This window comes from Cuculus canorus, chromosome 3 (assembly GCF_017976375.1).
Source record: "Cuculus canorus isolate bCucCan1 chromosome 3, bCucCan1.pri, whole genome shotgun sequence".
NCBI lineage: Eukaryota > Metazoa > Chordata > Aves > Cuculiformes > Cuculidae > Cuculus > Cuculus canorus.
This window is the reverse complement of record NC_071403.1, coordinates 54,664,783-54,680,137: the sequence shown is the minus strand read 5'-3', so window position 1 is coordinate 54,680,137 and position 15,355 is coordinate 54,664,783. Positions and strand designations below refer to the sequence as shown.

Genomic DNA, 15,355 nt, shown 5'->3' with positions numbered 1-15,355 from the left:
AAGCAGAGACAAGGGAAAAGCCTGCATACAGGTTACTATTTTTTAGAACCAGCCTCCTCATTCCAAGAGAAATAAATACTGTCTATTTTGTTATTTTATTTCCAATCTCTAAAATCCTCATGAACAGCAACTAGCACAGAAAGTTACCATTGTTTGATCACACTGGAAGATTATACGTGTAGAATAACGCTGCTCATCTTTGCACGTGTCACCATTCAAGTAAATAATGCTTAATGACCCATCAGTAGCTGCCTTTGGGTTTATCTGAATGACTCCCAGGTTCCTGCTTTTATCAGCATATTTCACACAAGATCCTACAGCACCACCTACAGGGAAAAGAAAAAGCCTAGGTTTTACTTTAAAGCTTTGACACAGAGTTAGTTGTAAAATAACATAATGGAGTAGATTTAAAAGAGCTTTAAGCATTAAAGCAGACCGTCTCAAACTCCTGAAGCAGATAACAACCAAAGTGTTTTCATAAATATAGTTAGAAACATTGTGTGCCTAAAACCTATGAGGAATCGAACAAGTTACTGTCCTGCATTCATTGAAATCTTTAAAACTCTCTAACTTATCTGCTCCCACAGACTGATAAACCACTACAGCAACATGTTAAATAAATCTAATCAGCTAGAAGTGCAGTAAGACATAGCACAAGCTTCTCATTCCAGGCTCAGTTCAGAGACTTCAACAACATTTAACTTCTTTATAAAAACTAAAACAAAATCAAAGGTACTTCCCTCAATGCATTCTTAACAAATGCATTCCCACACATCAATGAGAGTCCTGAGCATTAGAACTGCTCTCAGTTTGAGTAAGTGTGTTTATTATAACCTTGCCATGTCTCACTCAGGTCTGCACAAGTTCAGTGCCTGAATGGGCAGGATTCAAGAAACCCTACTAAAATAACCAGGGGTGTTATTCTGCATACAAGGTCTGGCACCAGAAGTTACAAGTTAAGAAATTCTTGCCACTTGGCTTACCAGGGCATCCGGTCACATAGGGCAAAGGCTTGCAGACATTCAAGAAAAAAGTTCGCTTCTTCGCTTCCTTTGAAGTGTCTATAGCAACCCATGGTTCACCATCTTTGCTCAAGTCACTTAAGTCATACTCATTGCCAGCAGCATCTGAAAGACATGTGGTATATACAATAAGCTGAAAGACAACCTGTTATAAACTTGCAGCAGTGTTGTTTGAAATGATACAAGTTTCACTTATGAACACATGTAATGCAAAGTAATTCTCAGAATCCCATTAGATATAGATTGTGAGAAGTTACCGTGGCCATAAAAAATGTCACTACCCCAAGTTTAGAACAGTTCCCTTGACAGTTACTTCCCAACAGTAACTACTCCATAATTCAAAGGTGCATTTTTCCAGAGGCCAATACTAAATTGACTCATTTTCTTCAGAGCTGGGCTGAAGCAGCACCCAGTCAGGACAAGGATTGAAGGTTTTCAAAACAATTATCAGCTCTCATGTGTACTGCTTGTTCCACCTTGACATCTTGCTTGTCTTCAGAAGCTGAACCCACTTCAAACAACTTAACTGTCACTCCTTCTCTACAAGTTTTACAAATGTCTTCACAACAGGTCTTCTTAAAGCCCTCCTCCACAGACTTTTAACATTCAGTTAATCCTTCCAACATTTGCTAGATAGAGCCCACGCAAATTTTTAGGTACTTACCTGTAACCTGGCAGTCCACAGGAGCAGGAGCACAGGCCAGAGCTGTGTGGAACTCAAAAAAAGTATTATGGATATTCTGTGCACTGTTTATCTCTTCACGCACAAACTTAAGTTCTCCAGGATATGAATCATTACAAATGAAAGTCACCGTGAATGTGTCTGATGATCCTGTAAAACAAACACTTATATGCTGCTGGTTCACTCAGGAATATTTGAATTTAAATTCAAGCTAACACTCGACTTTAAAAATTTTTAACAGTTTCTTAGTAGTAAGTGTTTCAAGGAAAACACTACCTTATTGCTTATGTTTTTAAACAGTAAATACACTAGTTTTCTCTCTCTAGATACCTGTGCTAAATTGCCTAGCAGCCACAACTGACTCTCCATATGGGAGACCAGAAAGCCTTGACACATTTGAAGAGCATTAGTTACCTTCACTGAACTGTGCTTTCTAGGTCTTTGGCATGATATATTCAAAGAAACAGAAAATCTAGTCAAGCAGAAAATCAACATCAAGTCAGCTGTACCAGCAGCCTCTAAATTACATCACATACAGCAAAATTTCAGGGGTTTTGTTTGTTTGTAAGAAGTTCAATGTAATGACTGCAGAATAAATAATACTGATACTATTTAAGCAGTGTATGTTAAATTTGGTTTAGTCCCCCTTTCCACAGCCCACAAATAATGGTAGAATCACGGAGGGGAGTAGCATTTTTCAGTGTATCCTAGTATTATTAAAATTGTGAAAGCTCTCAAAGCAAAACACATGAGACATCAAAACTTGTTTCCCATTAGGTATGAAAAGGTCATGACTCGGAAAAGAAGAGATATCACCCTAGCAATGTGTACAGAGCATGAACACACAGGAACACCTGAGGCTTCCGAATCCAAAATCCTGTTTTTCCTAGAAACGTTTTGTTGTTAAGGCGTCATATGTTAAGGCGCCAAAAACTAGACACATTTTTCTTTAGCCTTATCTGCAAAACAGACGTAAGTTCATGAAGTAGGTATACATGAAGTATTAGAGCATTTATTCAAGAAATTATACTGAAAGAGTATAAGTTTAACAAAAAACAACCTTTCAGATATGAAACAATCGTAGAGAGTACTATTCATGAAACTGAAGCTTAAAGCAGTGATATCACTTAGAAAAAGAGATAGAGTTGATTTTGCTTATTTTCCCAATCTGACTATTCATTTCTGCATGCAAGGAGCAATATTTTTCATCTACTCAGTAAGGAAAAAATCCTGTACTGTATTTGGTGTGTCTCCATGAGTTCTGAAATGCACACGTACTATTGAAAACTGAGACATTACCATTCTGCATGATTTGATTTCTTCCTAAAATTTTCAGTCACTTAAACAAGCTGGTTGATAACACCAAGCCTAGTGAGTTAATACATGAACAAAGGGAGAAATGAAGACCACTCTCAAATTTTGTGAAATATCAGCATTCATCTCTATCCGAACTCACCTGACTGCACATGAAGAAGACCTCTGTAGGTAAGAGTTAGAAACCCTTCACCAGACAGATACAGGGTTTTATCCAATTCTACCAGCCTCACCGACGTCAGGTTTTCTGCTTCACATCCAGCAGCTGGTTTGCCATTGATTTTACCACAATCTGGCATGGGTCCACAAATGTTTAGCTAGAAGTTTTGAAAACATGTGGGTGTACACAGTATTAATCATATCAGAAGAATTAGGTCCACATAGCCATTTCTACATCATTAGAACTCACTTGTCAGGAACTATTTCAAACAGCATAAAAAGTCTATCATTTCTAGACCCCAAGACAACCAACTATAATGCAGGAACAAGATCCTAAAGCTTACAGGACTCACAAATTCTCCCCTCTAGAACAGGATGTGATTTAGCAAGTTTATTCTTTGACTAAAAAACACAGTGGTAATACCCATGAACAGCCCAAGATTTCTGACACATGCAGATCGCATTAAGAACACTGACATGGATGGATTTAAATCACTTTCTAGGCTTCCACTGCCCGTTTCTGCAGCACCAGCAGACACACTGGTGTTATGCAACAGTCTAAAACTGGAAAACCTACACAGTCTGAAAAGTGTGGCTAACTTATGTTTACTAAGAACCAGAAGTCTCATGCTTTTAAGACCACCCGAGATTAATCAAGTTATCTTCTATTCCTCCCTTCAAGCACAGTATTTTTCTTGTCAACTCAAATTTCATAAGAGGAACAAATTAAAACTCCACTTGCTCACCAAGCAAGTCTGGAAAAATGTAACAACAGCATCCATAAGCAACAGATTGTACAGCTAGAATCCTTACCAAGAACTTCTTCCCAATTCCAGCAGCTATATAGCCTTTTTCAGAAGCTAATGGTTGCAGATTGAACAGAAAGCCAGTGTTTGGATCTCGCACAGAGCAGGACTGAAAAGAAAAATTACAACAGCATTATTTTCTCCTTCTGCATTTGTTTTAAGTTCTACCTCTAACTTGCTTAAAAAGCCAAAGCATTGATTTATACATACACAGGCTAGGGATAACAACCAGCAACTTTATCTGGACAACCAGAACACAGCTCTGGCATTAGCAACACTTCATTCAATTCTTTTGTACAGTTGTCCATTGCTGTTGATGACATACCAACATATCAAAGTGTGATTTAAGAGATGGCATCTGTCAGGTTAGTTAAGAGCAAGGAAATTTTAACTGAGGGTTGGTTTTGCACCAACGTGATTATGTTGAGACCTTTAAAGCGGAAGCAACTGAATAGCTTCTACACATTTGATGATCTGTATGCAAACAAGGACAATATGTACCCTTACATATAAGCTCAGTTTTACTAGCAACTTTATGAGGGAATGAAACATTCAGTACCACAGCAAGCAAGGCTGTTCTGAAGAAAGAGCACTCCAATACACAATCAGAAGTTACACATTTCAGGAACACTTCAAGAAAAAAGCAATAAGATATTCTAAGACTCCATCATGATCAACCTCAGACATCACTGTAGTTAGTTTTCTCCAAGAGTCATTTAAACATGGCAGCCAGGAGTGCTAATAAAAAAAAAAAGTGTATCTTGAGACCATGTATGCAATTATCTCCCCTTTTCTCACCTGAGAATCATCTTTTGTTTCCTTGATTGGACAAGCAGCCTCAGTTTCCCATAAGAACGTGGCCACACATTCTTGAATAGCTATAAACCGTGGGCTGCTACTCTGGAAACAGATTGCAGAGAGACAGCCATTATAAGTAACAGCCAACACCTTCTCATGTTTGAGATTCCACTTGATGAGAAACTGTCAGGGTCTTCTCAAAGACTTCACTACAAATCCACACAATTCCCACGCCACTTTCCTCTCCCTTATTTAGTTTGAAAGTCATGGCTGAAAATTTTGTCTAGCTAAACTCTCAGCACATCATTTAGCTTTACAAAGAACTGAATCTGACATGCAAATACTCAGATTAAAAACAATACGTAATCTAGACATACACAACCTGAACTTGCCTCAGTCTAAACTTCAAAACGTTTTGGAGTAAAATGCATAGTTCACTACCAGAAAAGTAAACATCAAGCAACACAAAACTCTGTTAGCTGAGGTAATAAGGTAACAGGAGTATTAATTATATACACTTCATTTCAGTGTTTTCAAGCAAAAGGAATGCAGTTTACAACTGCTCATCATAGATTTTCACTATACCTGCTGGGCTGAAGATCATGTGAGTTAAGGGAGTAAAACCTGCAGATTCACAAACGAGCAAACAAGTCTAGGCAAACTTCAGTCTAACAATCCCTTCAGTCTAAACTTCAGCATGTAGAGTTGTATCAGCAAAAGCTTTATAGATTTCAAGAACTCACCCAGAAACAACAAGCTACAGAAGATGCAGAACCTAAGCTGGAAGACGCACTTCACAATATTCTCCCTCTTAAGAGGGTCTGCAATGTTTGCATGTACCACTCCTCAGTCTGAAGTACCCATGCATTTTTCATGCTAATTAGATTAGTCTGAAATATCACTGTCCACCGAGGCTGTTAGTTGTTAACTAATTCTTGCTTATGATAAAATACACAGTAGGAGACACTTGTCTAGCATCTAAGTCAGCTTGATTTTTACATCTCTATTTTAAGTCCTCGAGAACTCTCCCTTGTCACGAATCTTCTATACACTATACATCTTCAGGTAGCTTCACATTATACGATGGAAAACCTACTACAATGAAGCAACAACTGAAAGATTATTTATCCTTACAAGAGTGCCCCTGGAACAGATGAAGTGGATGGTGGTGGTATAAGTAGTTTTCTTTCCATCAGCATCGATACACACAGAGCCATTTACATAGGTTAGAAAAAGGTGTCCAGGACTTTCAAGTACTAGTTCTTTGCTGGCAACACCGAGATTACTAATGGAGGTGACTTCAGAGTAAGAAACCTAGAAATAAAGACAAGCTTGTCAGCAATTCTAAACTCAAGTGATGAATTCTAGACAGACAAAAAGAAAATATCTACCACAATACAGAACGTTATCTTGAAAGTTACAAAGATAACAAAGGTGTAAAGAACCCCTTACATTTCTCCCTCATTCTGTACTTAAGTTTCACATATTTAACAGACAAGCTCCACAAGCAGGCATGGTTCTGTTTCCATTTTTAGTACAATCAGGCACCTCACAACAGCCATCTTCAGCCTAACAGCTACGCAGCTTAGGAATTTAGGAAGAACTGTCTCATGCATGGTTAAGTAGGATTTAATTTGTACTGCTCTTTAAAACATGGTACGTGGAAGCTTTCAGGCATGCTTAGAATTGACCTTAGGGATCTGCCGTGCTCAGCAAAGCCTACAAAACACTAGCAGAAACTGAGCAATGGAACAACAGCAGGTGCTTCTACCAAGGTTCAAAATAATCTTTGCTTCTGCAAGGTAACTGGTGTTTCCTATTTTTAAGAAACCATTTTAAGTTAACAATAGCAACAAACAGAAGAATACACATCCAAATCTGCTCTGTCCACAAAGATTTCAGATTTTTTTTTTCCACTTTTTTTTTTTTAAACCCTCTGCATTTAGGGTGACCCAGTGCACTCACATTTTACTCCAATGTCTTCAGCTATGAAGTAACGAAACCCTAAAGTGCCTCCATCTTTATAGCAGCCTTCAGTAGTATTGAGGCAAGGCCTTGAGCAAAGCATCCATCCAGCCTGTTAGCACCAACATTCCCATGATAAATTGTTACACTTCAGAGAAACAGAGAAGTAGGACCCCATGACCACTACCCTCCATGTTTTTGGTTTTCGTTTTCTTTTTTCTTATTGGTTCATTTACTCCTAAGAGCCAAAAAGAGCCCAGAGAGGGTTGACAAAGAACTTTTAAATACATTTCTTCCATGGTTCAACTTAATACAAGACAGAAGCAAGACAGAATGCCCAAGAGAGCAGTCCGTTCCCAAGCAATGCTGGCAGTCTCAGACTGCAGTAGTTTACAGAGCAGAGATGCAATCTGTCTGCCTCGGTTGATTCTTTGTCCTGTGTTGCAAAGAATCATGCGCACGACATTAGTACACTTGTAAAAATTAAAGGTTTGGTCTTTGAAGAGGTGGACAGGGGTCTACCATCCTGCGACGATTATGCCAACATTACTGATACATGGAATACCACTGTATTTTGCACAAAAGCCAGAATTCATGTGCCCACCTTGTATACCCCTTAATCTCACACACTTGGCAAGCCAGCTCTGGACTGGGCCAGAAAGCCTACTCACATGATCATGCCGATATTTCATCTGACAGACAGATGCTCGTCGGTCGCATCCTGGGACAGCAATCAGTGGTCGACAAACATTTATGTAGTACTTCTTGTGGTCATTTGGTATTGAATTATCCATGGCATACCAGTTTTCACCTCTCTTCTCAGATTTTGCTAAGCTGAGCAGGAAAAGAAAATTCTACACTAAGAACACCATCTTCATAGATTCTCTCTAGCTTTCTGTCAGCTTCAAGAAACAGTACAACTATAAGGCATTTCAGAATAACTTCTTCCCCTCATTTTTAACTGCTACAATTAAAAATAATACTCCTAGGAAGCAGAACACAGTTGACAAAGTAATGAGTTTTTATTGAACAAAACCATTCCAAAAACTTAACTTGCATCTATGGAAGCAAGTCAATACACTAGAGGAAACAATGTCCTCATTTCAAGATACTTGCAGTGAAGATTGTCACAACAGATCAAGTTTCTAGTGCCACCTACACAGGAAACCAACCTCACTAGTGCAAAGCAATCAGCCAGAACACTAACCTAAAAAAGCCAAGCTACCTTATATATGTTACTTTCCTACCTTGACAAGTCATACTGGTCCATGGTGTTGGGATCAGTCACGACACATTCCAATGGCATTTCAGGACAAGCATGTTCAGTGTACCACCTGAAGTTGTACGTATAGTTATCTTCTCTCTAAAAGAAGAATATGGGTCAGTGAGGCTTTCCACACCATACTTCGTGACTCGGAGCTACTCTTTTATACTTTAAGGTTGTTATTTCCCCTTAGTTTTGGGATATACCTTCTCAGATTGACTTGTGTAAGTCTGTTTCATTGTAAATCTTGTAATTTGCTATGTAATCAAAATTCTCTTTCCAAAACCAACAGAATCGGGCCAACTAGATCAACATAACTGCTGTCTACTCTGTTACAGGAGATACAGTCCTACCACTTCTTACTTTACAGCCAGTTTGAGTTTTTTCAGCAAGAAATACAAGATAATAAAAAGCACTACTATATCCATGGCCCAGAAACTAGAGAAGATTGAAGTTAGAACCTGAATCTAGGTGAACAGCTTACAGTTCAGTGGTCAAGACAAACTTTATGGCTGCAACAAGAGGCAGATATACAAAGAGAAATAACTATTCATCTTGGCAAGATTTATAGATATTGGATACTTCCATTCATTAATCTGTTTCCACTGGCCTAGCAGCAATTATTGTCAAGATTTTGGGATGGAGATCTTTCCCTTCAAATAGAACTTCTTACCTGATATTCAGGCTGACCTATTCCAGCCTGACGGTCACACAAGAAAGTTATGAGGGTAGATCGATGTGTTTTCTTCTCATCATTGTATGCTGTACCATTTTTGTAGGTCAACTGAATCAGACCATCATAATATGAAAGTTTGGAACTGGGCAGTCCAAGACTCCAAGATTGATCCTTACTAGAAAAAAAAAAGTGGGCTTTGAGACTAAACAGAACACAAAATTAATTTGCCCTAAGAGAAGTCCTACAAGCAGTAAGCACAAAGGTAAGTTTATAGAAGACATCATGATAAAACGTAAGAATTAAATAAGGCTGACTAGACATAAGTGAACTAGGATGAGCAGAACACTGCCGAAAGGAAACTTAATACATGAACAGGTGTCCATTAGAAAGGAAAGAAAGCTGTAACTTGCCTAGTTATCTAGAAAACACTCCTTTCTCTAGAAAAGTGACAGAAAGATCAAGTTCCCATACTTTCGAGTAAAATTTGAACTGCAGACATCCTAATGCTGGGTTCAAACTGGTTCCATGCAAATACATGTTGTCAGCGAAGATCTGGCACTGCACAATAGCAAGTCTTCTCACTCAGGGAAGAAAACTGCATTCATACGTCCTTAGCTCAGGACCAGCTTTAGTTCAGGAGTTTAGTTTAGTTCTGGCTTAACACTGGCTCTATCAGACCTAGCTTGACCACCTTCACCTGAAGAATGTTTTTAGTGTCTGCAGTAAAGACTCTCCTTGGCTGGAGAGTAACTCAGATAGAGCCAACTCAGTACACCTGCATATGTTTGCACTGTACATCTCTGGCAACAGGGTGACCTGGAACTTGAAGCATACAGATAGTATCTCAAACATAGCGTGTATAAGATAATAGCAATGAGGCTGTCAGAGTAGCAGTACACACTGGGACTGTGCCTGTGCAGTACTTTTAGTAATGGAAATACAGTGCAACATCCCAGTTCTGGGCTCCACCTCTGCATAAGGTAGTCACTACTCATCCTGAGCACAGCAGTGTTTCTTTAGGACAGCTCTTGGAATCCAGCTGACCCCGAATCCAATTTGTGGATTGGCTTAATACAGCTGCAGTAGTTAATCTACAGTTTATAGACCCTATGAGAAACCAAGCAGAGCAATGGATACACTCATTCAATCTCAAAAGACAGCTCTAAGAAAGATTACGTGTACACTTTGCTTGAAGCAGCTTGCAGCACAACGACTGCACTACCAAATAATGTTTTACATGCAAATTACCTGAATCTAATTACAGGCAGCACAGTAATTATTGTATATGTAAATTGTTCACTGTTACACACAGACAACATATCATGCAATAAAAGACCTTCTATTACTGACAACAGAACTTGAGTTACTCACCTTTGTGTCGCTTGGCACGCTGCTGATTTTGTGTGACACAACTCATCTGGCACACTGCCACAGATGTTTATGTAAAACAAGTATTCAGTAGTATTAACCACATAGTATCCATTTTTCTTGGCCAAAGGTGATAAATCAAAAGAGAAACCTAATTGGGAAAAAATAAGTTTTATCAGTTTAATTTTTTTCCTGAGAACTCTCACAGGTTTCAATTCTACACAGGTAGTCACACAGCTAGTTCAGCTCCCCCGAGACAAGCCTCCTTCCATTTAATTATTGTTCCAGAAACAATTTGGACACACTAAAAACATATTTTCTTACAGAAAGAGATTTGCTACAGTGAATGGAGTCCTCAGCACGGGAAGGACACAAATCTGTTACAGAAAGACCAGAAGAGGGCCACAAAGATGATCAGAGGATCTGGAGAACCTCCCATACGAGGACAGGCTGAGAAAGTTGGATTGTTCAGCCTAGAGAAGGTTCTAGAGAGATCTTACAGTGGCCTTCCAATACCTAAACGGGGTCCTACAGGAAAGTTGGGGAGGGGTTCTTTATCAGGGAATGTAATGATAGGATGAGGGGTAACAGTTTTGAGTTCAAAGAGAGTAGATTTAGATTAGATATGAGGAAGAAATTTTTTACTGCGAGGGTGGTGAGGTATTGGAACAGGTTGCCCAGAGAAGTCACAGATGTCCCATCCCTGGTGGTGTTGGAACCTCACCTGTGGCAGGGGTGTTGGAACTGTATCATCTTTAAGGTCTTTTCCAACCCAAACCATTCTATGATCCTGTGAAACACATCTTACACTTATTTTCCTCCACACACACTAGGGAAATACTACACTCACTATGTTCTGATCTTCCATACACATATACTTAAAAACTGCTATGGGTGCTTAGACTTAGGCTGAACTCACTTTGTTCCTGTGCATCAAAACCACTCAGTGTTGTGGCAAGTTCTATCCCTCATAACCTTTCAATGTGCTGAACATAAGTACGTACCTGCCTGAGGATCAGAGACTTGACAGTTATCTCCTTCAGTTCTAGACAGAACACACGCAGCAGCAGTATACCAATCAAATGCATATGAACACTTACTCTCAGACATCAAGATTGGAGCACTTTGTAGATCACCTGGTACCACAAGAGCAATGTGTTACACAGAGACAGACAGTCAGACTGCCAAAAGGAACTAGGAATTTAATCCTAGGAATACTAACTCCTCCCCAATGGTAGATCATGGTAGACCAAGATAACTCTTAAAGTTATCCTTATCTCTTCCCTGAAAATGAAGATTAAATAGAATCATAAGTTCCTTGCACAAATTCTTTACATCCTCCTGCCCACAATAAAGGTTTAGCCAGAAGAAGATATGCTGCTCGGTCTGTTCCCAAATACTATCACTCGTCAAAAAAAAAAAAAAAAAAAATCCATAAAAACCATTTGCTTTGATACACAAACCTGGTGTATCACTACAAAACAACTGCTTTGTTAAGAAGGAGCACATAACCTGATCCTAAAAGCCAGTACACTTTGAGGATCCAGCTTCCTTAGGCTGAAGAATACAGGTTTCCCATTTACCTGGGAGAAAGTTAAATAGGCTACTATGTGGAGATTAACAACCTCTGCAAATGCTTCTGCTTTTTGTTAACTGCTAGCAGTTCTGACAAAACATAATTAATGGAAGAGAAGATTAAAGTATCTGATCTCAGTTCAGAATCAGTCTTTCCCATCAAGACAATCTAGGAATAGAAAGTGCTTTGTATAACTTCCAGGTACTTGTGGAACGCTAAACACTTAAACATACTTTCAACATGTTTGGGATAATCTTAGTTCAAGAGACTTAGGGGTCTTTAAAGAGTACTTTTATAAAAAGTGAACAGAGCTGAAAACCTGCAATTACATCATCATCATGCTAGTAAACAAACCAAAGCTTCGCTTTTGTGTAGAAGAAAATAAAAGACAAAAGCACATGCTAATATCTAGCATTCATGTCTGGAGGTATTAAATGACCCCCAGGTTTTAAGTGGATCAGAGAAAAGGGTGTCAATATTCTCACCTGGTCTGCATATTAGAGTGATGACAGTTTTGATTTTTTTGTTTCCACCACAGCGGTCTCCATTTGAATAGGTAAGTTGAATATTTTCTCCAACCTTTTTAGGAGAAGATACAAATGTTCCAAGATTCTGACTGTTGTTTTCTCTATCTGTAAAGACAGTAAATACATCGCTTATTTCCCTGGAAAGAAGTGAAGTTTACACTATTACAATAACAGTAACTAGCCAAACAGAAAGTCTCGAGAAAGCATATCATCAGGAGTTTGTCGTTACATCACCAAAACCATGCTACAAAGCCTGAAGTACTTTGGTTAGAAAAGGCTACTTGCATCATTTCCTCCAGAGTCTTTGGGAGCACAAGAAATGTGCTCCTAACTACTGTTTTCTCAAATAGATGAAGGCACTCAGGGCACCCATATTAATTTGCAGAGGAACTGCCAAGTGTTCAGAGTCTTAAAAAAAAAAAAAACACCCCAAAAAGACTCACCTACAGCACAAATAGCAGCACCATCTGGGCAGCTGGAAGCTCCTCCTCTCTTCCATACCTTATGGCAAACATTGATGTAATAATGCTTCCTCTCTGCTTCTGAAAAGCTACTGTCCACAGCTTCCCAGTTCTGGGCTAACTCTGAAATACAAGCAGTAGTTAAGAACAAATCACCTGACTTAACCATACTAGCCTCTCCACCGAACTGCCTTTTATCACAACAAAGGAGCCACATTTAAGACCATTTAAGATGACAGCAACCAAGGCAGTCATTGATACCACTACTCTCATAAGGCATTTGCTCCCTTCAAGACAAAGAGGTGAACACCAGTGCTCCAGAAATTCACTAAGAAAATCAAAAGCTGATTAACGTTCAGGTAAGGAATCGCATATAAACACAGGACAAAAAGTACCTGATAGCTAGTTTTCATTGCCATACCTGAACTGCGGGTCAGCGGTGACAAGTCATAGTGTTTCTTCTTATCATCAACTCTGCAAAGGAGATCTTCCTTCTCTTTAACACATGCATATTTTGTATCCCAGGTGAAAAAATAGGTGCAGTCCACTTCACCAGTAAACACCGGAGTTCCTCTACCATCATTATCTTAACATTGAAAATTGATAAAAAGATGTTAGGTTTCCATGGAGCGAAAGGGAAAAAAGCAAGGAGACCTCAGGATTATCAATGAGCAAATAAGATAAACAAACCTCGCACCCCAAAAAAAACAAACCACAAACAAGTCACATGCATCAAAAAGATTTTTGTTTGCTTGTTTGTTTTAATTGTTGGCTAAGAAATGAAGCTCTTTTATACCTTAATATTCTTGGTCATCAGTGTAAATTTAGAATAGCACTGCTACTACATAGCACAAAACAATCCTGCCAGACATAGAAGTTAATGGTCACTCTAACAATATTTATTCCTTGTGTTAGCTGTGGCCCAAAGCATGCATTTCTTTGAACTTAAGGTCTACTAGCAAGCACGGAAGTCAAACCCTGAGCAGAATCATCACAGCTTGTTAAACTCACCTGCTGTTTCATTGCACTCAAAGTTTATGACAGTCATTCTCTGAAAGCCGGAACTACACGCATCCCCATTCGGATAAATTAAAGTGAGATCCCCATCAGAGTATCTGAGTAAAAAGTCAGTTTTAGATAGAAACACGGGATCAGACACAATTATGTAGTGTTCTTCACATATAGAATCCACACTTGTTTATCACTTGTCTCAAAGGGAAAACAAATGCTTGTTCAACATGCTGACATTTCTACTGCAACAAAAGCTTGTGTCCATTGATTTTTCTGGTTACTTTTCATGAATCTGTATAGAGTTTAAAGAATGCTCTAAAGCCACTCTAGTTGTAGGAGAATATTTGTTCCCTCTAGTTAACAGTATGGCTATTTTTGCAGGTGGAGAAAGTCATGCTTCCTGGAAGATCACTCTGACAAGCCTGTCACGTGCTTACAAACGGAGGATCATACCTAGGTGAATAATCTCCGCTCTGCAATTTCATGCAAACTATTGCCCCCATATACCACTTGGGAGTCCTGAAGTTGGTAAAAAATAAAAATTACAAAAAAAAAAAAAATCACAAAATCCTGGACCTCAGTAGTCTTGGAAATGATTCATGCATGTTCCTGCAAAGGGAGCAGAGATACTTTCTTGTTGAGGTCAGCTTCTAAAACATCCAGTCCTGATGCCACTTCACACACAAAGCTCAGAGTGCAAAGGGCAGCAGAGCACAATCTGCAATTCTGACAAAGTCAGTGAAAGTTCCTTCCCCATCTAGCCAATGGCCTCTACCAACCTCACCTGCTCCTTCATTTGCTGATGCTATGCCGGTATATTGTTAACATTTTTTTAAGTAAAAAATAGAGGAAAAATACTTAGATTTTTTTATCAACTATTGCTTACAAATAAGGACAAAGTAGGAAACCAATACCAATTAATCAGACCAGTTAGCAGGGTTGAAAAGCCTTTACACACCTTAGGGTTTGGTTCTCAAATCTTCCTGCCACTTTTTGCTGGTTATTTGAAAATTTTACTTGACAAGATGAAGTGTATCCTGTGCGGTCCTTGCAGTCACCTGCATTGGTTTTCCCACATATGTTCAAGTAATAGTAATATTCCCCCTTGTCATCTTTGGCGTAATACGGTGTGATGTAATCTGAATGAACATAAGAAGGGAAAACATTCTAACACACAGCAGAACAGATGTAAAACCCAAATATTTACAGAAGACAGCCTTCCTGTCTTGAACCATGGAACCAGAAAACTGACTAGTAATACCACAAATACAAAAGCAAAATAGTAAGCTTACCTGGAAGTTGAGTAAGTGGGCTTAAATCAATGGAGATATCATGTTGCTCATTAGTCAGAAGACAGTTCTTACTCTCCAGGTAATCTCTGTGACAGGCATACTCAGTAACCCACTCAATTTCATAACGGCAATTTGTTTTTGCTGTGAGTTTGGGACCTGCACTCTGATACAGAAGTGAACAGAGTTTAAATTATAAGTAGAGACTTATTTGAAATACAACCTTTAAAGCAACAGTATCACATTACTTTAGGGACAGTAATGACTAACTTCACCTGCAAACTGCTAAAGAGGCACAAACACTGTTTCTGGCCTCTCAAAAATAGGCGTTCAGAAGAAATTGAACAGCTTTATTAATGATAGGCCAAGCTACTAGAAGAATAAACAGATGTGAAGCATCAGAGATTAACAGAAGGACAGCAGAGTACTTTAAAAAG

The 15,355-nt window shown here is 38.9% G+C and overlaps 1 protein-coding gene across 1 annotated transcript in view; it reads right to left on the bottom strand.

Moving 5' to 3' along the window:
- Positions 1-15,355, bottom strand: part of IGF2R (insulin like growth factor 2 receptor) — a 60,804-nt gene that overhangs the window by 26,009 nt on the left and 19,440 nt on the right. The window contains exons 8-25 of the mRNA XM_054064021.1: positions 14,922-15,084; positions 14,588-14,768; positions 13,630-13,733; positions 13,040-13,204; positions 12,601-12,741; positions 12,116-12,262; positions 11,059-11,190; positions 10,058-10,205; positions 8,684-8,861; positions 7,994-8,109; positions 7,418-7,580; positions 5,916-6,095; positions 4,782-4,883; positions 3,991-4,092; positions 3,161-3,335; positions 1,687-1,854; positions 984-1,127; positions 148-326 (exon numbers count right to left, since the gene is read on the bottom strand). Coding sequence (XP_053919996.1) covers positions 148-326; positions 984-1,127; positions 1,687-1,854; positions 3,161-3,335; positions 3,991-4,092; positions 4,782-4,883; positions 5,916-6,095; positions 7,418-7,580; positions 7,994-8,109; positions 8,684-8,861; positions 10,058-10,205; positions 11,059-11,190; positions 12,116-12,262; positions 12,601-12,741; positions 13,040-13,204; positions 13,630-13,733; positions 14,588-14,768; positions 14,922-15,084 — 2,688 coding nt within the window. The remainder of the gene's footprint in view (positions 1-147; positions 327-983; positions 1,128-1,686; positions 1,855-3,160; positions 3,336-3,990; positions 4,093-4,781; positions 4,884-5,915; positions 6,096-7,417; positions 7,581-7,993; positions 8,110-8,683; positions 8,862-10,057; positions 10,206-11,058; positions 11,191-12,115; positions 12,263-12,600; positions 12,742-13,039; positions 13,205-13,629; positions 13,734-14,587; positions 14,769-14,921; positions 15,085-15,355) is intronic.